This window comes from Saccostrea cucullata, unplaced genomic scaffold (assembly GCF_032062105.1).
Source record: "Saccostrea cucullata isolate Sc308-1 unplaced genomic scaffold, CSIRO_AGI_Scuc_v1 ctg3090, whole genome shotgun sequence".
NCBI classification, from domain to species: domain Eukaryota; kingdom Metazoa; phylum Mollusca; class Bivalvia; order Ostreida; family Ostreidae; genus Saccostrea; species Saccostrea cuccullata.
In genome coordinates this window covers 15,429-38,117 of record NW_026939717.1, presented here as the reverse complement: position 1 = coordinate 38,117, position 22,689 = coordinate 15,429, and the positions used below count along the sequence as shown (strand labels likewise).

At 32.7% G+C, this 22,689-nt stretch overlaps 2 protein-coding genes across 5 annotated transcripts; both read left to right on the top strand.

The window, feature by feature from the left end:
- The first annotated feature begins 1,101 nt into the window (after nt 1-1,101).
- LOC134253741 (threonine synthase-like 2) lies at nt 1,102-6,188 on the top strand. Its single transcript, XM_062736322.1, has 9 exons — nt 1,102-1,194; nt 2,216-2,452; nt 2,898-3,092; nt 3,377-3,529; nt 3,920-4,071; nt 4,411-4,477; nt 4,848-4,996; nt 5,497-5,765; nt 5,957-6,188. Exons 2-9 carry the CDS (start codon nt 2,230-2,232, stop codon nt 6,171-6,173), a joined length of 1,425 nt encoding a protein of 474 aa, XP_062592306.1. The 5' UTR covers nt 1,102-1,194; nt 2,216-2,229; the 3' UTR covers nt 6,174-6,188.
- A 2,707-nt stretch (nt 6,189-8,895) lies between these two features.
- LOC134253737 (uncharacterized) lies at nt 8,896-21,243 on the top strand. 4 transcript variants are annotated; one of them, XM_062736316.1, is made up of 4 exons: nt 8,896-9,007; nt 19,775-19,916; nt 20,927-21,059; nt 21,155-21,243. In XM_062736316.1, exons 1-4 carry the CDS (start codon nt 8,912-8,914, stop codon nt 21,222-21,224), a joined length of 441 nt encoding a protein of 146 aa, XP_062592300.1. In that variant the 5' UTR covers nt 8,896-8,911; the 3' UTR covers nt 21,225-21,243. The 4 variants fall into 4 exon arrangements, with proteins under 4 accessions (XP_062592300.1, XP_062592302.1, XP_062592298.1 ...); XM_062736318.1 differs by lacking the exon at nt 19,775-19,916 and adding an exon at nt 9,212-9,353; XM_062736314.1 differs by lacking the exon at nt 8,896-9,007 and adding an exon at nt 19,556-19,690.
- The last annotated feature ends 1,446 nt before the right edge of the window (nt 21,244-22,689 follow it).

Genomic DNA, 22,689 nt, shown 5'->3' with positions numbered 1-22,689 from the left:
TGTGATTTCTTAAAAAATATTTTGGCTGTGCAAGTATTACATAAAATTATGAATTTTATACATTTAGAGCTATACATGTATCAGAGCTAGACGAAAACAAGATGTGTTTGTGAAACACTATGCGCCCGGCGGCAACAAAATTTAAAAAATGAGAAGCTATTTCAAGCATATATGTCACAGTCAAGGTCACAAGGTCACATGGTGTCATTTGCAAGAACTTGATTATAGTAAAGTATGGATACCAAATATGAAGTCTCTATCTCTTGTGGTTCAAAAGTTATGGCAAAGGTACGAAAAAAATATTTTTAGCATACAGGTCACAGTCAAGGTCACAAGGTCATTGACCTTGGTGTCATTTGAAAGAGCTTAAGGATATACGCAACATACCTCACCTACTGATAATTTTTCAAGATATTCTAAATTAAACTTACAATACCATTGCATGTTCTTAGACAAAAAATCAGCATGCGTTACCATGGGTTTTGAAAAGATATCAAATTGCGAAAATTTTTGCATTATTCAAAGAAAAATGTACATGTACAAAAATTACAAAACATAAATTCTAGATTTTTTTTCCATCAAAAATTGTTTTATAAGAGGTGTACAAATCCATATATAAACATTAAAAGTATTGCATATTGGTCCTTCATTTAGTGGAACTCTTCAACTCCAGGGAAGAACCCAATAAAGATCAAACTACATTGTGTATGACCTTAATTAGTGGAGTATGTATACTAAATATGCAGTCTATATCTTCTATGGTTCGAAAGTTATGGCAAAGGTACGAAAAAAATATTTTTAGCATACAGGTCAAAGTCAAGGTCACAATGCCATTGACCTTGATGTCATTTGAAAGAGCTTTAAAATTAGTGGAGAATGCATACCAAATATGAAGCTTCTATCTCTCACGGTTCAAAACTTATGGTGAAAGTTAAAGTTTGCAGACAAACAAACAAACAAACAGACAGACAGGACAAAAACAATGTACGTCCCAGATCAATTCGGGCGCATAAAAACCATCAAGTGTGAACAAATAAGTTATTCTTAGACTTTAAATTATTGGAAGTTTTAAATACTTAATTATGTACACAACTGGTTACCGTAGGCCTCTAGCAATGTACATATTTGAAATGGAGATAAGAAATTCGTGTTATATTTTTCAACGTTAACTCGGCTCTACGTGTCAGGGAAATCGTAAGTTTAAAATCACATACACTGTATGTCACTGAATAATAAACCAGATTGATATTCTTCACAAAATGTGCTTTCTACAAGGTTTTTCACCATATGCCGATGTACATTCAGATCAAGCTATACAGTTTACTTTAGAGTTACTCAGCTGTTACTGTAAATAAAGAATTTAATCCCATGCTGTTTCCAAAAAAATTATTATAGTACTCCATGTATTAATTACAGTGAATCTTTTTTCTGAGGATTAACCTCTGGTAATTTTCACGAAAACGTTTTAATCTTGATCATGTTGATCATAGAGTTTCGAAAAATCTTGCAACAGCTGTACACATGTACAATCCATGATCGGGACACTATCGATTAACGGAATAATCAATATTGGCCTGCAACAAAGTCAATCCCAGAGTAATATATTTTTACACGTGTCCAATGTATAATTATGATGCTCATCTGATGTCAATCTAAAATAAATTAGATTTATTTTCTGACAATAAAATTTGAAAATATACATGAATTAATAAGATTCAATATATTATACGAGTACATGTAGCATGTATAGTTCTTGTAACATTATAATGTCGTTTGGAAATGTCATTCCACGACCATACAAAAGGTTTAATGTTACTAAATTTTTAAAGAACTTTTGCTTTCAAGTATTTGGAGTAACAAGTATGGAGGGCAATTACTTACAATAATCATTATTTCCACTGAATTTTCATGTTAATTATCATATAATCTCAATTTGGGAACTTAAACATGCTAATGGGAAAAAAATTGTATCACATAATTTATAAGTGTAAATTTGAATGTATCGTGGTCATTTTCAATTGAATGTTACTTTCATATTTTCTAAAACTTTCATATTTAATAAATTTCCTGGAGAAATGTTATAAAATTTTTAAAAGAAATCACAGTTGTTTAATAATATTAAGATCTGTGCTGTCAACACATTTCATTACAAATAAAAAAAAAATATATATTTTACTCGATAATGATTTCTTTTTAATGAATTGATCCTTCACAGATCCTGTTGAAATCATGAAGTACAAGAGTACTCGTGGTGACGTCACAAACCTTACATTTGAGGAGGCTTTATACACAGGTTATGCAGAAGATGGAGGAATTCTTCTTCCAGAAACAATTCCAAAAATCGATGCGAAGGTTTTAAAATCTTGGGCCAGCCTCTCGTATGTACAATTGGCGAAGAAAATAATCCCTCTCTATGTCAGCGAAGATGAAATCCCGTCCTCCATGCTAAATGGCAAGTTTTCAAGTTCCACATTTATTTTCTTTACAAAATTAAGGTACATGAATGCCTTATTTTATACTTTTTAAGGTCAAGATCTAGTAAATGAAAGGTGCCTACAGATTTATCAAATTTAAGAAATCCTACAGTCTCTCAGAAAACGGTAATTAGTATGTTTGTGGCCTCTTCTTTAAATCAGTATCAAATTTAATATAGGTATCCGGTTTACTTTTCACATGATTTCAAGTTGAATGTCATGAAAATACCTTTTTTCTTTATAATTCTGCTAAAGCCGTAAAGTACGGGAAAAAGAAAGTTGAAATTGATTATGACGTCATAATGGATCTTGCACCAAAAAAATTAGTCTAAAGTTATTTACTAGATCTTGACCTTAAATGAAATGAAATCCATTTTTTTTTTTAAATATTTGGTCTGAAACTGATATTTTTTTTTTCATTAGATCTCATTGACAGTGCATTTTCTCGGTTTTCTGTTCCGGAAATTACGCCAATAAAGCGACTGCCGGATGGTTTGAATGTTATGGAGCTGTTCCATGGACCAACATGGGCATTCAAGGATTTGGCTTTGTCTTGTGTTGGCCAATTTCTCCAATACTTCTTATCCAAAAGAAAGAAGCATCTTAATATTCTTGTGGGTATGATGAGATTAAAAGTATAAACAGCATGCATGTGCATGGTCCAAAATCTTGATAACAGATAAGTGAACGAGTAATCAGTGACTGAACTCGAGTACCCATCGAAATACCTGAGTATCAAATATAAAGATCAGTATTTGAGTACTTGGCGGATAAAAATCCACTATGAAATATATTTATTTATCGCTATTGGTATTTGTCAAGCACGTTCTTTTTCAGACACCATCATATCGTAGTCTCACTTACAATTCGACCATTCAAGACTCTGTCTTATTTTTATCCAGGAACATCTGGGGATACTGGAAGTGCAGCCATTGAAGCCGTCAGAGGTCAGCAATGGGTTGACATTGTGGTGCTTCTTCCCAGAGGGCGCTGTTCTCAGATCCAGGAGCTGCAAATGACGACGGTATTAGACAATAACGTGCATGTATACAGAGGTATATCCGCTTTATATCCTTACGACCTGCTGAACTGTAACGCAACATAGACTGGATGTTCACTTCACTTTGAAATCTGAACCCAAATAAGTCCATACAGAATTGAACATAGGTTCATTTAAAAAAAATGCAAATGTTAATATTGATGAATGAATTAGCCTTGGTTATTAAAATCGATATCTAAAAAAAAAAGACTACTAGGCTTTGTCACTTTTATTCTGATTGCAATAAATCTGCAAAAAAGAGACTAAATACAGGATCATGATTATTCTATTTATTGCTATTGCAACGTTTCAAATCAAAGTACAAACTTGAATAGCGCTATCAGCAGTCTTGGAAGAGACTGCTGGTTGGCAAACCTTTAACGTGAATTGTGCTATTTGGATACAGTCGATGGAACCTCAGACGACTTAGACATTCCAATTAAGCTGTGTTTCCAAGACCATGCCTTCACAAAGCAACACAATTTGTCATCCATCAATTCCATCAACTGGGCGCGGATCATGGTTCAGACTGTTCACTATATATACGCCTACCTACAGGTCAGTTGTATATTTGTTCAGTAATATATTCTATGGATAGACTTCATAATTTTGTAATGTATGGTCGATATTAAGCACAATATTATAGTTTTATTTGCTGGTAAAACAACATTTTTTTAACAGTTGAAGACAAATTATTTCTTGCAAAATGTTGTTTTGCAGCTAGGATTGACCAATTCACTTTTCTTGGATGCATATGCTAACATTTTTAAAAACATTTTTTTTCGTTGGAGTCCAATATAGTTAATTGTAGAACACCAATAATCGATCCTTGTACCCAGGAAATAGGATTAATTTAATCATGCAGGACCTATTCCTAAATGTTCAGTTTACATTCAGATGTGTCCTTCCTGCGATGACGTTGTACAAATAGTTGTACCAACAGGTGCTTGTGGGAACGTCACGTGTGAGTTTAATTTTTATTCATTATCAAATTGGCCAAGCCAGAAGCAAGATAAAATTACTTCATGAACATTTCACGAAACTTTACATTTTAATAAACTCGATCTTCCTTAGTAATTTTCCTTTGGGTTTCACGGTTCAAATGAGATACGAAGAGAAGTTCTAACTAGAAACGCCTTGTCACGGGACTGCTTGAAATGCTCAAATTGTAAAATTTATATTTAATTCCACTCTGGAATAAAAAAGGGTTCTTCAGTTAAAGATATCTTTTAAAGAGCTGTCAAAGAAGAGAACGGTTGAAATTTAATAAATATAACTAAGGCATAATTGCATTAATCAATGTGATTAATAATTTTAGCTTTTGATTATAATAGCTGGAATCATTGCAAGAGAGATGGGAGTGCCATTAGAGTTTGTTTGTGCAGTAACAGAAAATGACGTAGTTGCACGAACGGTTAAAACTGGAGATTACGTAATAGCTGATCATGTGATTCCAACATTAGCTCCTGCCATGGACATACAGGTGAAATAACTTTGAAATTGTCCAAAGTATATTTCAGAAAGGAAGAAAAGGAAACAATAAAAAAGAAGAAATAAGGGACATTTTGAATCAAAAAGATCCACGCATTGTTATTGTTGCGTTGATGCACATTGTTTCAAAGTTTAATGCACTGCCAACCGATATGATGAGCAAAATGATAAGCATTCGAAGTTGACTCATATAAACAGTATTAATATTGATTGATTGATTGATTGATTGATTGTATGTTGTTTGACGTCCCTCTCGAGAATTTTTCACTCATATGGAGACGCAACCACTTGCCAGTGGAGGGCTACACATTTTGTCCTATGCTCGGCACTCAGGTCATTGAGCAGGGAGGGATCTTTTCGTGCCAGCACCTACTGCGACACGGGGCCTCGGTTTATACGGTCTCATCCGAAGGACCGGTCTCCACGTCCCACAGTGGGATTCGAACCCGCGACGTATAAACAGTATTAATAAGACTGATCATTTTTAAATAGATCCCATATAATATGGAGAGGATATGGTATGTTATGTCTGGTGGGGATTGTGCATTGATTAAGAAACTCATGAAAGAGTTTGAAGATACTGGAAGTGTCACGGTTCCCGAAGAAATTTCAGAAGCTGTACGAACCGTTATAGTGGACACATTTGTAGCATCTGACGACGTTGTCCGCCAGACGATGAAAAGAACCTGGGATTCCAATGAGTATCTGCTGTGCCCCCACACCGCTGTAGGAGTAGGATATCACTATTACCAAATGCAAAGGTTCTCAAGTTTCATAAAGTCATTTGCAAACATGCAGTAAAAAATGTTTTGAAATATTAAGCATGATGTGTACTTTATGTCAAAAAGTGAATTATAATTGTCAAAGAAATGAAGTTGTTCAAAAAATCCTATTTGAATCATAAACTACTATAATTCAAAAAGATTAAATCAGTTCTTTTCTTGTTGAGCAGAAATCCAGAGGATAAGAAAATCCGTGTTGTCATAGCAACAGCCTCTGTCATCAAGTTCGAAGAGGCGCTTCAATCAGCCTCCATTCCATATACACGTGATCCACGAGTTGCACAGCTTTTTGACATTAAACAAAAATACAAAGACATGAATAAAGACGAAGACTGGCTACAGATGTTACGTGATAAAATTGAGGAAATAGACAAAGTCAGGAAATGATGTCTTATAATAAAAGAAAGAAAAATACTTTCTCAGTTTTTATACATGTACATGTAAATAGATTTTATGATTTCTGTGTTACCAAAATATATTCTTTAAATGAGCCAATACATGATTAAGTACGTACATGTATTAATTAGTATCATGTAAATTTTATATATTGTCAAATTTGAATTTTCCACAGATAAAATTGTAAGAAGGTATATACTTACAGTTTGGGCATTATTGTGCCCTAAAAACTGATAAGTTGGCGATGAAAATGACGCACAACATATGGAAAATAAATCAAATAATGTTAAAGGGTTTATTTTACTGGTTGATCTACATATTAACATTTTAACAGCTCTCCCTCCTTTCTCAATGGTCATCATGCCAATGTTTTGTGTTTTTTAGTTAAAGCAGTTTATAAAAATTAATAATGCATGGTCACAAAAAGATAGATATTACACAATACATGTTCCACAAAGTATAGATATATACATGTATTGTTTTGAATCTTTGTCATGGAACATCGGTTTTCAAAAAAAAAAATCAATTGACGGTTGAGAAGACTCTTTGTTTATAATAATTTGAAAATATCAGACCATTCCATCATGTAGTTCTTAATTAAATACATTTATTAGTATGAACATTTAGAGTGAACACTTAAAAGTGTAATGAAACGGTAAATAAAAAAAGTATGCTCGGCACTCGATCAGGGCCATTGGACAGTGACGGATCTTTTTCGTGCCAGCATCTACTGCTACACGGGACCTCGGTTCAAATGGTCTCACCCGAAGGTCCAGTTTTCACATCCCACAATGGGATTCGAACTTGCTAGTAAGGATCAACCTTTTACTCAGCGACTGGTTTGAAACAACCAATTAGTTTTGTACAGATGTACCACTGTAACAGAAATCTGCTAGTATTATTAGGAAACTTAACTTCATCGGAATGGATATCATTATAAACATATCTATAAAAGTTGTAGGGAACTGTTGCTAACAATTTTTTTTTAACTTTATATAAATATGTAACACAATATTGCTGATTAATCACACGGAAATGGTGCATAATGTGTGTAAATTACTACTTCATGCAATCAATTTCAGTAAAATTATTCTATAATTCATTGCATACTTGATGTGAAAAAGTGAGCATATGGCAGGTGTACATTGTTTCCTTATATTACGTGGAAACATGTTTTTTTTCTAAGCAGGTACTAGTTTATAACTGTAGAGATCCACTTGTCCGATAAACATTCTTGTGTTTCTACATTAAACGAAATACAGAATTATGCACTTAAATGAAAGAAGCCGTCTCATGTTCATTAAAAATATTTTTTGTGAAAAGGAAGTCAACCACTTATTATTAAAGAATATCACCACATACATGTAATAATTTTAAAAAGAAATTAAATCAACTTTCTTAGACATAGTTTTTTCTTCTTGATAATAGATGAATATTTTTTCTTACTAAAAACAGATGATGAATGATATATTTTCTAATTAAATTAATATCTTTAAGAAATTTTAAACGTTGAGAATTTCATCTTTGAAATTAAGTAAACACGCAGCTTCTTTTTGAACTTTATTTTCATATTTCCTGAATAATTTAATAGTAACAATTATTGAGTAATCACACGCGATTTTAATGATTTCTTATAATGCTGTACACTTTTTCTTATTCAAATTTTTGGGAAATACCTGCTGAAACATTTTCCCTCAGTCTTGATTTTTTTTTAAAATTGCAATGTATTTCAGCATTTAATATCTGTTAAAAATTATTGACATGTGTGTTGTTTTTGCATGAAAACATGTGATGGTATTACAAGTATGATTTGGACCATAAAAATATTTCTGAAAATTATCAGTGGGAAAGGTACATTGTAAAATGCATGTTCATATATGTTGTGTATGTCTTTAAGTTAAACAGTAAGCAAATTTTAAGTATTTTAAAAAATATAAATAAAGTTTTATCAATAATCAACATTTATGTAATGATTGATACTTGAAGATTGTAAATGGCAAATGTACTGCTGATTCTTTAATTTAAGCAGAGTAGGAAGATTTTAACGCAACTCTCTACATTTATCTTGTCAGGCCTCATAATATATTGATCCTTCAAAATGGAACAGGTTTTATTAAGATTAAAATACAGTATATATAAAGAAGAGAAAATGCACATTAACTGTAGGAACTATCTGAGGTAAGAAATCACATGTATCAGTTTTTACATTACGTAAGATAATAGAGTGTGTTTCGGCTATTTAGATTGTATTCTTCATGCATTTTCATGATTTCATTTTTCTTCTTTCAATCAACTTGTAGTTTTTTTTAATTAATTTGTAATTATATATTTATTCTTCATGATTTCCACCAGAATTACATTATTTTACTTTTACCTTTTATGGAAACGTTCATTTATAAATCTGTAATTTGACTGTTAAAGTAGATATTGAAAATTAACAAAGCTCCATCTTTGTTACGTGTTTTACACTTGGACTTTTTACACCATTTGAAAAATAAAAACAAAACAAAACAAAATTCTGTACCTATTTCGAATTCAATTTTTTTCTTTATTCCATAAGAAAAATGGAATAACTTACGAACAGTTCAGCTAACTATCTTGACTCAGTTTATCTTTAAATTTAAAACTGAAGGAAATGTATACATGTTTCTGTGATTTTTGTAAATATTCTGTACTCATTGTTTCGAAGATTATATATAGCGTAATTAGATACATTTCAGCCTTTCAAAATGAAGACGGTCATCAGTCTTACTTTGTTGTTGGTGCTTGCATTTACTCTGACAGAGGGAAGATGGTGTGTAGGATGGGACAGGAATGGGGGAAAAGTTTGTATAAATTAATTATTTCAGAACTAACTTGATTATCGTTTTTTGTTTGAAAAAAAAAAAAATCCAGCTCTTGTGTCAAGTGCGTATCATTATATTAACTATTTTCCCTTTTTCTGAACACAGCTTGTAATTTCTGTAGTTATGCAAACATTGCAATCCGAGTTATGATACTTATGATGATATCTAATTTTTTAAATTTAGACGACCCAACGACTGCCCTGTCATTACATTGCTTTTGATACAAATAAAGATGGTAAAATCACAAAGACAGAGTTCCAGAACGTTGCTGCCACTTACGGACGAGAAGGAACCGCCGTCGTCTTTTCCATCTTGGATACAAATGGTTTCTTTTATTCTTTTAATTTATTAGATGTTTTATTTATTTTAAACTCCTACATTGCCATATAAATGTAATATATATTTCATTCCGCATGCACTTTCAATAATCACATTAAGAGTGTTTTCTTTATATTAAAGAATGATTTTCTAGTATCAGTATCTTAATTAAAGATAATAATTTCCAACCAAGGACTTTTTTTTTAATCAAATATATAAAATTCTTTCAAAATTAAGAAGCAAATAAAATAAAGACCGACTATTTTTGAAAAGCATTGCCCAAGAGAACGAAATGTTGATTCTTTTGAAAGCTTTCAACATTAGCTATTTTAACAAAGATTGAATAAAGAAGACAAATTAGAGAGCATCCGAGTGCCACTGTCAAACTTACAGGTGCTCATTAAAAAGAGTCATAAAACCACCATGCTAAGTTCTTAATTTCTATATTAAGCATTTCTTTTTCATGTATGTGCATGTTAAAAGGAATAATTAAATCCTTTGCATGTTTTATTACTATAAGTACAGAAGTCTATTAGTATACTTAGTATCATGAAGTAGTGCTTGGACATGTATACACTGATTTTGAAAGAAGATAATTTTATGAAATGTCGCATGAAATAAGCAAGCAACATATTTGTCCTGATTCTGTAATTGTTAGCGTTCCATTGTTTATAAATACTTTTTAATACGATATGTGCTCCCTGTGTTTCTCTTGATACAATGTTCTGAATATATTTTAGATGACGATGCAATAGAGGAGAAGGAATTTAACCAAAACGCTAAACGTCTGGTGAAACTTCATCTGATGGCCCCTTGTCATGAAGATAGAAAGTGGTTCTTTAGGGGCTAAATGTGAGTAGATTTTAAATGTGTGAAACGGGTCATCAATTCAAATAAATTTTTACATGACCAGAGTTAAATATAGATGTCAATGTCAAAATTATATATCTTTACAGTAAACTGAAGACGTGGTGTTTACACAACAGAAACCCTGAAAACATGTTTTCCTCTATCAATTAAAGATTTGAACAAATAAATGCATGTTGTTTTTTTTATATTTTAATAATTCAAGTGAATATTGAAGAACAATGGTTTAATTGTATATTCTATGATTATTTCTTACCTTGATAGACATAATTTCAGACTGTTTTCAGAAAAATGATCTCTATTGTGGCATATTTTTGCCATTCATAGAATTTAAAGTCAATATATCACATAAAGCCTATTCAAGATAACTTGCTGTTTTTGTCGAGAAACTCATCCGTCACTAAGATTAAGGTAGTCCAATCCTCAGGTTTCGATAACCAGACCATAAATAATTGAAAATGCTCACAAAGTGTCTATGGATTCTAAAAGTGATATAAATTCACCCACCAAATTTCTTCCAACTTCATCATAAAAGATAATTGCAGCTGACTCTCGATGGCTCGTCTCCGGTCTCTCGAAGTTCTCTATATCTGCCGAAGAGACCACAAATCCCGTTTTTAGCTCACCTGAGCCGAAGGCTCATGTGAGCTTTTCTCATCAAAATTTGTCCGTTGTCTGTCGTCGTCGTCGTCGTTGTTGTTGTTGTTGTTGTTGTCGTCGTTGTCATAAACTTTTCACATATTCTTCTTCTTCTCAAGAACTACTGGGCCAATTTCAACCAAACTTGCCACAAAGTATCCTTAGATGAAGGGGATTCAAGTTTGTTCAAATGAAGGGCCACCCCCTCTTCCAAGGGGATATAATTATGAATTAGAGAAAAATTAATGACATTTTTAAAAAATCTTCTTCTTAAGAACCACTGGGCCAGGAAAGATGAACTCATGTGGAATCATCCTCAGGTAGTGTAGATGCAAGTTTGTTCAAATCATGACCCCCTGGGCTAAGGTGGGGCCAAAATGACCGACCCACGTTTTACATAGGAATATATAGGAAAAATCTTTAAAAATCTTCTTCTCAAGAACCACTGGGCCAGGAAAGATGAAACTCATGTGAAATCATCCTCAGGTAGTGCAGATTCAAGTTTGTTCAAATCATGACCCCCTGGGCTAGGGTGGGGCCAAAATGACCGACCCAAGTTTTACATAGGAATATATAGGAAAAATCTTTAAAAATCTTCTTCTCAAGAACCACTGGGCCAGGAAAGATGAAACTCATGTGGAATCATCATCAGGTAGTGCAGATTCAAGTTTGTTCAAATCATGACCTCCTGGGCTAGGGTGGGGCCAAAATGGCCGACCCAAATTTTACATAGGAATATATAGGAAAAATCTTTAAAAATCTTCTTCTCAAGAGCCACTGGTCCAGGAAAGATGAAACTCATGTGGAATCATCCTCAGGTAGTGTAGATTCAAGTTTTTACAAATAATGACCCCCGGGGCTAGGGTGGGGCCAAAATGGCCGACCCAAGTTTTACATAGGAATATATAGGAAAAATCTTTAAAAATCTTCTTCTCAAGAACCACTGGGCCAGGAAAGATGAAACTCATTTGGAATCATCCTCAGGTAGTGTAGATTCAAGTTTATTCAAATCATGACCCCCGGAGCTAGGGTGGGGCCAAAATGGCCGACCTTAATTTTACATAGGGATATATAGGGAAATCTTTTAAAATCTTCTTTTCAAGTACTTCAAAGCTATGACTAGTGATATTTATATGGAATAATCCTCAGGTAGTGTAGATTCTAGTTTGTTCAAATGATGAATGTCGGGGGGGGGGGGGTTAAATTCAAGCCCGATGTGCTCAGGTGAGCGCTGTGGCCCCTGGGCCTCTTGTTCCGTACGATACTGAGTAAACTTACTCTTGATCTCTCTATCTCTCGATCCAAGACCTTGGTTTCGTTACACATATTTCGTTGTTTTACTCTCAATCTCTTGAAGTTATGATTGCACGTGCATACACGCCAATCAAGCGTAAAATCAATGCAGCTTGGGCTTAGCTGGAAACTAGAAATCAATTGGACTGACATGGAGGTGTTAATATTGGGTGTTTACGTAGATGACACTATACAAAATCGGTAAATTATAAACGAATCACTTCACAACTTATATTGAATTGAAACCAAGACGATAATTTTTAAAAAAATAATTTAAAGACGTACGTTCCCTTAGACTATGAATTTTTCTAAGAGTCTAAGACACATAATCCAAGTAAGGCAAACATTGCTCAAGAACTCTTTTCTCAATGATTGAATACTGCTTAAGAGAAATCTAGTAAACTTCGGGTTTTATTTGTACATATTTGGCGATTTAAGGTTTTATCCCTGCCAAAATAACCGGCTATACGGTATGAGGTAGACGCCATGACATAACCTCCCTTTTCATGGTCTTTGAAATATTTGTGGTATATGAAGTTAAACTTTATTCAATGATATGATATGTCATGATGTATATGATATATCATGATGTAATGATAATGTGTATTACGGTGTGACCGTTGGGGCAAGCGCAGTTGTACCATCAGAAATACTTGAAAAATTGATCAGCCACTTCAAACATCAAACCGCACGATATCTAAACTAGCTGTGACGTCACACGACGTCATGGAGCTCATCGAAGCTAACGGATACAGCTATAAGCGTTTGATTGAAACTATAAACCTAGTTTAATTTTGGTCGATAAACATTGCAACTATTTTTAGTTTCTTTGAAAGATTTCTACAAACTTAAAACATTTATACTTTACTTTATTATTCATTAATTTATTCGCACAAAGGACATTGGGTAGTAAAGAAATTATGGAAATGTATCCATGTTGTTTAACCGACCTCTGACGGCAAGACCCGAGATGATGCGATTGCAATGGCTTTATAAACATATACTTCCGGTATTTTTGTAATAATAGAACATTGATGATCGAAACTGAAAATGCCAGATTTATTTTGTTTTTTCTATCTCTCGAACCCCTCGAACTTTTCTTGCGATCCCATGAACTTCGAGAGATCGAGAGTCACCGGTATATCATATTCGGAAAACAAAAAATCTCAAATCACTTCCCAGGAAATCCGAATAAAAAGACTAAATACGAATTTTCTAATTGAAAATAAATTATTTCAAAAATGTATTAACCATAATCCTATCATCGCAAGACACCATACAATGTAAATAACTTCTAATTTCATATATTGCAAATAAACATTGGGATCAAAAGCTAGATTGAAGGAAGTATTTTTTAATGTATAATTTTTAAATACTTATATTGGGGGTACAAATGTCAGCTTTTTATAAGATCTTTATGAGGACGTTAAAGATCCTTGCTGGCTGAGGAGCGGATATCCTTAAAGTCTCCGTCATGGTAGCTCAGTCGGTAGAGCGCTCACTCTGTGTTCGGAAGATATTGAATTTGAATCTTGACTGCGACTGACCTTAGTCGATAAAAATAGGAAGCAACTGTTCCTTTGCCATGCGCTTGGCATTTTGAAGTGATATGTGCGGATCCTTCTGAAGAGATCTTAAAATCCTAGGACCCGTGCCACGGTACACGTTGGCACGATAAAGATCCCTCACACCTCAATGGCCGTGGGTGTAACTTAAGGCCAAAATTTGAAGCCCTTCACCGGTATATGGCTACGTCTCTTTATGAGTGAAATATTATCGAATGGGACATTAAAGAACAAACTATCAATCAGTAATAAGTGTTCAACAAGTATTTTTGAAATTGATAATGATGTGTTTCTGGAAGTAAGCAAAGATGTTAAAAAACAAATGCCGCTAATATTGTGTGTGATTCATAGGGAGTAAGTTTGTAAAGATAATTTGTATGCTAATTTTTTTTTCAATTAAATCTTTTATTGAAGACAGACATCTATATTTAATGTATTCTGAACGGCTTTTACTCTGCCATTCTTGACAATACATTGTACATTTTAAGGAAAAGAACAACGATAAGCTGGAGACTTCAAAACATAAGATTTGTACATTTCGGAAGCTGCTTAGAGGTATAAACATGGTTTGAAAAATATCTCGGGTTATAGGTTGTTCTGTTCTAACTCAGGCTAGGTTGTTCTGTTAAGTTTTTATTAAGGAATATTTTCTATTGATAACAGTCACGTAATGACATTGTGGTGATGTACATCTTTAAATTTCTTTCTTTATGCAAGATTTTATAATTTATATATAAATCAATAGTTTTTATAAAACAGTTAATGTATTATTACAGGCTTTCTTAAGTCTACACATCTCGAGAAATTATTTGGATGTTTTCTACACATACCCGCGGTGACAAAAGCTGTCTGGTTGTAACTTCAGTCATGAGAATTTCATGTGTTTAATTTTATGTCAAGAAAAAAAAAAACATTTTAAAATAATATTCTCCCTAATATTTTATAATAATATGAGAATATGTTACCAATAGAAATCTTATTGAGTCTTATTTTTGATTTGAAAGATAATATATCAGAAATTTATAATTCTGAGAGGACACTTTAGCTAATAAGTGGAGAAGTCATGGTATCAGAGGTCATATCTTTCTGATAAAAATAAACAGTGACTGCAGGGTGCCATTAAGGAGGCTGGGGTCAACAAATTAACTACCAGATATAACTTAATTTTTTTAATATGATATCTTAAGCTGTCAACTATCTTTGGCAAAGAAAATTTTCAAAAATTTTAGTCTAAAAAGAGCTCGGTCCACTTTATGCATAAATTGGCCCTGTAGATATATATGTACCAATGGATTGATAAACACTTGATTTTCCATTTGAGGCATCAGAATCAAATAGAGACTTGATGCTTTCATTTCCTATTAATATTTTCTCTTAAAAGTCCAGATCTTGGAGAAATGGCTTTTTGAAATTGCAGTGTACTTGAATTTTAAGGTAAAGAGGTAAAATTGAGTACATACAGTGAAGAAAAATAGCGGACTCTCTGATCTAATAAATAAATAAAACATGTATGTTTATCCCCAGAAACAGTTCTATCATTTTAGTTGCTGCATATTTTAGATCAGAGGTTGCGCTCCATATAAGATATCGAAAAATAGCTTTAAAAATTGGCTGTTTTATAGATTTTTTCAGAATATAAGGACATTGACTTATACATTGACTAGACAGAAAAAGGCGCCATTTTTTATAGATACGCATTCACCAAAGATCTAAGTTATTATTCAATGCATTCTTAACTAAAACTATGTAGTTTCAGTTTTTCAGAAATTCGTAAGGCCAAATGAGGCAAATTAAAGTTAACCTTGTTCTGTGAGCATTTTTCTATATCTTCTAAAAACCGAGGCCCCGTGTCAGCGGCAGGCGTTGGCACAATAAAGAACCTTCACTGCTCAATGGCCCGAGTGCCGAGCAAAGGTCAAAATTTGAAGCCCTTGAGGCCAGTTTAGAGAAAGAAATATTTTTATTGCGTTTAATCGCAATAATTTTTGCGTCGAAATGCAAAAGATTACGTTTTATCGCAATAATTATTGCTTTTAAACGCAAAGTACTTTGCCTTTAATCGCAAACGATTGCGTAATATAATAGAACCACGGAGTAAGGAATTGATCCCTACCTCAATTAAAATTAACTTAGCCAGCTAATTGCGTTCATTATGAATTAAAAAAGACATCTTTCCAGGGTTGATGATATTTGAATTACAGTAGAAACTTCTATAGTCGATACAATGACCTTGTCAGCAAATACAATTTGTCACAAAGGCAATTGATGACGTACATTTGTCATTTTACCATTATGCCGTTATACATGTATACACATTGAATTGTCGACGGTTTTATCCGTTATTTCCAGATCATGACAAGGCGAGTAAGACCGGTCGGGAGAGAATGCTAATACCTCCTTAGCACCTGATCCAACCTCTGATACTTTGAATGTCCGTGTTCGCTCTGCTCCTACTATGCATTAAGTAATGAACTTTTGAGCTTAAATACTGTTCGTTATCTCGGTCCATATTTTAATTAAAAAGATATATTGGAATAAAAAGAAATGTGCCCTCGTACGGAATCCAGCCCTATTGTTCAATATGTCGTTACTTTTGCTGGTCTAACTCTGCTATCAGATAATCAGTCGAACTAAGAGCCTTCAACTCGACATTTAGATGTATCGACGACGTATTGTCAATAAACAATGATTATTTTCATTCTTATGTCGATACGATATATCTTGGTGAGTTTGAGAAAAAAGATACCACAGAGTCTGACACATCTGTTTCATATTTGGATATTTTACTTGACAAAGACGTGTGTTAATGGTAATCTAACAACCAATCTCTATGATAAACATGTTGACGTAACTTTTCTATCGTCAACTTCCCTAACTTATGCAGCAATATACCTTCATCACCTGCATACGGAGTTTATACATCTCAGTCGATTTGATACGCAAAAGCATGCTCTAATTACAAAAAGTTTCTAAAACGAGGTAAATTATAGAGAAACAAGTAGATGAAACAAGATTATCAACATTCTCGTATAAAGTCATCATTTCGTAAGTTCTGTGGACGATACAATGATCTTGTCAGCAAATACAATTTACATGTATCATTGAGTCAAATGCTGACTGACAGTTTTCATACTAATTGTTAATCCATTATTTTACACTGAAATAACGACGGATTAACTTGTTATTTCCCGAGCATGAAAAGGAGCACACGTCGGATGTGACCGGTCGGCAGGGGATGCTCACTCCTCCATGGCACTTAATACCACCTCTGATGTTTTTGCGGCCCGTGTTTGCTCTGCTCCTATTTTGTATTGTTTTATGGACTTTGATATGGAATACTGTTCGTTATCTCCATGTCATTCATTCTAAATGGATAAATATCATTACATTCAAACATTATTGAAGTTTAACTATAGGAAAATAGATAATTTCCAAACATTATACAAAAAAATTAAAAAAGTAACTTGAATCATTCTATTAATTTAATAGTTCTGTTTCAGTGACAAACTTCATATAAAATCTTTTGGAATCTCCTTGAATCTGAATATTTATAAGAAAAAGGACTTGAAGCTTACAACCACCAAGGTATCAATTTTCAATTTTTTTTTTTTTGTATACCGCAGATTTTTTAAACATATACTACAGAAATATACTTAGTTAATATTGCTAGAACACCGATTTAAACTGGAGAAAGAACCTTATTACGAGCATATCAATAACTAATCGTAATAAGGCATTACATGTACAACTCACAAAATAATTTTTACTTAAAATATAAATACACTGTATAGCAATATATTTGTGATTTATCATAAGGAAAATATGTTGCACATTGCATGTAACTGAAATCTTCTCCTTCAGCGGTTATAAATACTAATTAATTACATATTTGATTTGAAAAATAGAGCATATGGTGTTCATTGCTTCCTTGTACAATGTGGAAAATATAATGTTGAAACATGTACTAATTTATATCTGTCTCTATTTGAGAAACATTTTCTCATGGTTGCATGTTAAAAACATCTGGACTTGTATGAAAAAAGAGGCCCATGGGCCACATCGCTCACCTGAGTAACTTGGGTGATGCAGTTCTTTACCAGATTCACCCTCTTGCTATACCTATCATGCCCCACTACCCCCTTCCCTTTTATGATTTAAAACTGTAGAATCTACACTATCCAAGGATGCTTCCACATAAGTTTCAGCTTTCCTGGCCCAGTAGTTCTTGAGAAGAAGATTTTTAAAGATTTGTTCTATATATTTCTATGTAAAACGTGGATTCCCTATTGTGGCCCCTCCCTAACCCCGGGGGTCTAGATTTTAACAATTTAATATCTACTCTACACAAGGATGCTTCCACATAAGTTTCAGCTTTCCAGGGCCAGTGGTTCTTGAGAAGAAGATTTTTAAAGATTTTTTCTATATATTTCTATGTAAAACTTGGATTCCCTATTGTGGCCTCGCCCTACCCCCAGGGGTCATGATTTTAACAATTTAATATCTACACTACCCAAGGATGCTTCCACTTAAGTTTCAGCTTTCCTGGCCCAGTGGTTCTTGAGAAGATTTTTAGTGACCCCACCCTTTTTTGTCTTTTCTTGATTATCTCCCCTTGTAAGGAGACTTGGCCCTTCATTTTAACAATTCAACTCTTCTTTTTCCAAGGATGCTTTGTACCAAGTTTGATTAAAATTGGTTCTTGAGAAGAAGTCGAAAATGTGAAAAGTTTACAGACGGACGGACGGACAGACGGACGACGGACAAAATGTGATCAGAAAAGCTCACTTGAGCCTTCGGCTTAGGTGAGCTAAAAGCCATCCCATTTTTTGGATTAAGTTAAATATTTTTGAAAGGACATAAAGCATTTACGTAGTAAAAAAAATGAATTTACAATTATATATTGATCAAAAATCATACTTTCTTTCTTTGGTAAGAAATATATTTTTCTTTTAATTATTACTAGAGATTTTTAGTTTTCAGAGTATTTAATCAAAATCAAAAACATTTTAAAAATTCTTTATCATTTAGTAAAGGAAAGATGAATTAATTGTTTTCACTTTGTTTATTCTAAAAGCCTTGTGCTCCATAATCATTGAAATTGCAATTTATTTTTTTTTTAAATATTAAAAAAAGGAATTGTTATTACACTTTTGATATGACAACAGCAAAGAACCAGTAGATATGGTTTATCTATAAATCTGAACTGACAAGGAAGAGTTTAACGAAACTCTACTTTTTAAAAATCATTCTTTATGATATATTGATACTTAAAGATATGAACAGGTTTTATTGAGCATCTAGAAAACAATATATATATAAAGAAGAGAAACTGCACATAAACAGTAGGCACTGTTTTGGAGGTAAGTTATGGTCAGTAATAACATTGCATAATAGCTTAAAGTAGGGGAAATGTTTAAGGTTAGTGTAGAGAAAAAAAAATATACATGAATGTATTCTTATGTATCTTACCTGGATTACATTCTCGATCTTTACTTTTTACGGAAAAAAGTTCAATCATCAAGTTATAAGTTGGCTATAAAAGCCACCTTTATAATTATTTTTTTATTTTTTTTTTAAATATAACAAATGCATGCTCCTGTCTATGTTTATTTTTGCGCAGACCTTTTTTTAAAGTGATATTTTATATTAAAAGATAGAATGGGGTTTATGTTTTGATTTCTTAGATATTATCAAATATACACTGGCAAAATTACTAAGTATTTACTAAGTATCTCTAATTTAGATTTCATGTCTTGATTCTTATTTTCGATAAGCAAGCAAGCCTATGTCCCTGGCTTCCTTTGTCATGATGCACATACGCTTATATAAGACTGGTTATTACACATACTCCTTTGTATTACAATTCCACTTTCAGCCTTTTAGAATGAAGACGGCCATCAGTCTTTCTTTGTTGTTGGTGCTTGCATTTACTCTGACAGACGGAAGATGGTGTGTTGGATGGGGCAGGAATGGGGGGAAGGTTTGTATAAATCAGTTATTTCAGAATTTGTTCTTCAATACAGTTGTTATAATTGGTATGATGATATATAACTTTTGAATGCAGACGACCCAAAGATTGCCCTGTCATTACATTGCTTTTGATACAAACAAAGATGGTAAAATCACGAAGACAGAGTTCCAGAAAGTCGTGGCCACTTATGGACGAGAAGGAACCGCTGTCGTCTTTTCCATCTTGGATACCAATGGTTTCTTTTATTCCTTTGATTTATTAGATGTTTTATTTATTTTGATTCTTACATTTCTATATAGATTATATTTTATATAGAATGTATACTTTAAAAAAAAATACACACATCAAGAGTTTTCTATTGAACATCTAAATTTTATTCTCTAATATCTGGTTCTGAATAAGGATAATTTTCAAAACAATTACCCATAAAAATCCAAATGGCCAAAAATTCGTTTAAAGGTAAAAAGAAAAAAAATGGATACTCTTCTTACAAACCATTGCAAGATTGACAAAATGTTTTCTTTCGAAAAAAAACCCAGATTTGTTTAGGCTGAAAAAAGGTTGCGGGGCCTAATTTATAAGGGAAAAGTTTACTATGACGTCACACAAAAATTTTACTTTTATGCAGTCCTCATAATACTTGAAAATGAAATAATTTACAATTTTTAACTGCATCAGCATAATAGAAAACAATGAAACTTATCAATGCATTAAAAAAGTTGCTAGTTAAATCCCATACTGCTGGTTATAAACGAATCACTGATCATGATGAACTTGTAAACATGACGTCATTTGACGTATTTCATGTGCTATGAGGGGCAGTTTGAGCAATTTTTTAACATGAAAATGCGTTTTATTATTAAATGGAATGTTATTTACAAGTTTAAAATATGCTATGAATACCAATGTATATCCTTTGTTTAGTGCGATTATTTATTAACTATCAAGATAATGTATTTTATTAATTATGTCGTATTTTATGTACAGATTAGGTTTATTTTACATCGAGATGCCTCATAGAATCGTACTTTCTTAACCATTTTTTAAAATATAAGGATATTTTCCTTAACTTGCAAAGTGTTGCTGCTTTCTTTAAATCGAGAGCATTACTTAATAAGGACATAAAATACTTGGTTAAGGTCAAGCTTATTTGGACATGAGTCCATTTAATTGTTAATACAGCCATTGTATTATGATAGGTTCTATCTGTGTTTCTACTCATTCAATGTTCTGAATATATTTCAGATGATGACGTAATAGAGGAGAAGGAATTTTACCAAAACGCTAAACGTCTGGTGAAAATTCATCTGATGGCCTCTTGTCAGGAAGGTAGAGCTAGGAAGTGGGGCTGGAACTGGGGCTGGAGCTCTAGTAAAATGTGAGTAGTTTTTAAATTCGTGAGATGACCATTTATTTTGACATGATCAGAACCAAATATAATTATTAAGGCCAGGATGTTTAATTTCTTTATAGTATGCAGAGTGCGGCGTCTTTACAAGAAGAAATTGTAAAGAACGAAGCTACGAACAGTGAAAACATATAGTTTTCTAGAAGTTAAAGAGTTTTAGCACAAAACATGCAGTGGTTTGTTATTATACTTGAAAGTGCAGGTGAAATACATTAATTTAATAATATATTATGATTATTGCAAAGATTACGTTACCAAACACATATTTTCTGTTTTCAAAAAGTAAGTGATCTGTATAGTGGTACATTTACATGTATGTCATCCACAAAATATTAAATCAACATAAATCACGTCAAAGCAAGATAAAATGCTGGCTTAATGGAGATAAACAGAATTTTGTCTCTTCTAGTCCATATTTGTTTTGATCACCATCTCAAAATGACGATATTATTTATCTTTTGATGACTGAAATTGACGAAAATGACTGAAATTATTGCGTTAAGAAGAAATGTCAAGAACAGTATTCAAGCTCAGAATACATTAAGCAATAAAGATTTTGAGCATAGGAAGGACGGTACTCCAAAAACATCAGAGGCAGGGTCAGGTGCCATGGAGAAGTACCGTTAGGCATTCATTTTGCAAAAAAGTAGCAAAAGTTGAAGATCCAAAAAAATATTGATATTAATTGAAGACAAAGCATTGAATTTGAATTGCATATTTGTATAAAGTTTAGCTAGTAGCATGAACAAACAGACCACAATTATATGTTTAATAAATATTCCTCCATCTTCCTTTTATTCATATGAAGAGAGAGTCTTTGAATTCCTGCTTTAAAATAAGATAATTTTCATTTACATTTTATTTTCCATTTCCGAAACCTTTTGGTTATTCAAAAGTCAATCGAAATGTATTGAAGCGTCACGATAGCGACTATGACAAGGAGTAGTCTTGAAGTACAGTAAAAGAAGAAAAAATAGTGCATATATGTATTTTAGCGCCAAAAAAGTGGGAATGTACAGTATTTGGCGCAAATAAAGTTTAGCACATGCATTTGTCATTGAAATTTGTGGTCACTCAATCAAGCACGCAAGCACAATAACATTCCCGTACATAAGTAAATAATCGTCAACTTTTCAATACAGTATTAATATTGAAGAATTCGTTTACTGGTATGTAAATTTAAATGCAATGATTGATCCTCTTTCTTTGATACGTTCATCTGTACGATGTCGGTAATTCTCATATAAAATGTTTAAAACTCTATAACTCTAAGTTATTTTATCGACAAAAGAATCGGTAAAATGTTGACTTGCCCTACTCTTTATACCCTTGTTTTAAGTCATTTGGCAATTTAGCTATCGTCATTTCAAACAACATAGATTTATACGTAAGTTACATCAACTTTTCCAAACTTATTGTAAAACCAAAACCTGTTAAAAAGAATCGACAATCTATATTGTATACATGTACGATTAATTGATAAATCAATTATATGTCAGGTACTCATTGATATAAGAAATTATCCAAACAAAATGTATGTATTTCATTCTTATAACAGCAATGATCTATGCTTCGATAATGAAAACAGAGCAACTATTTT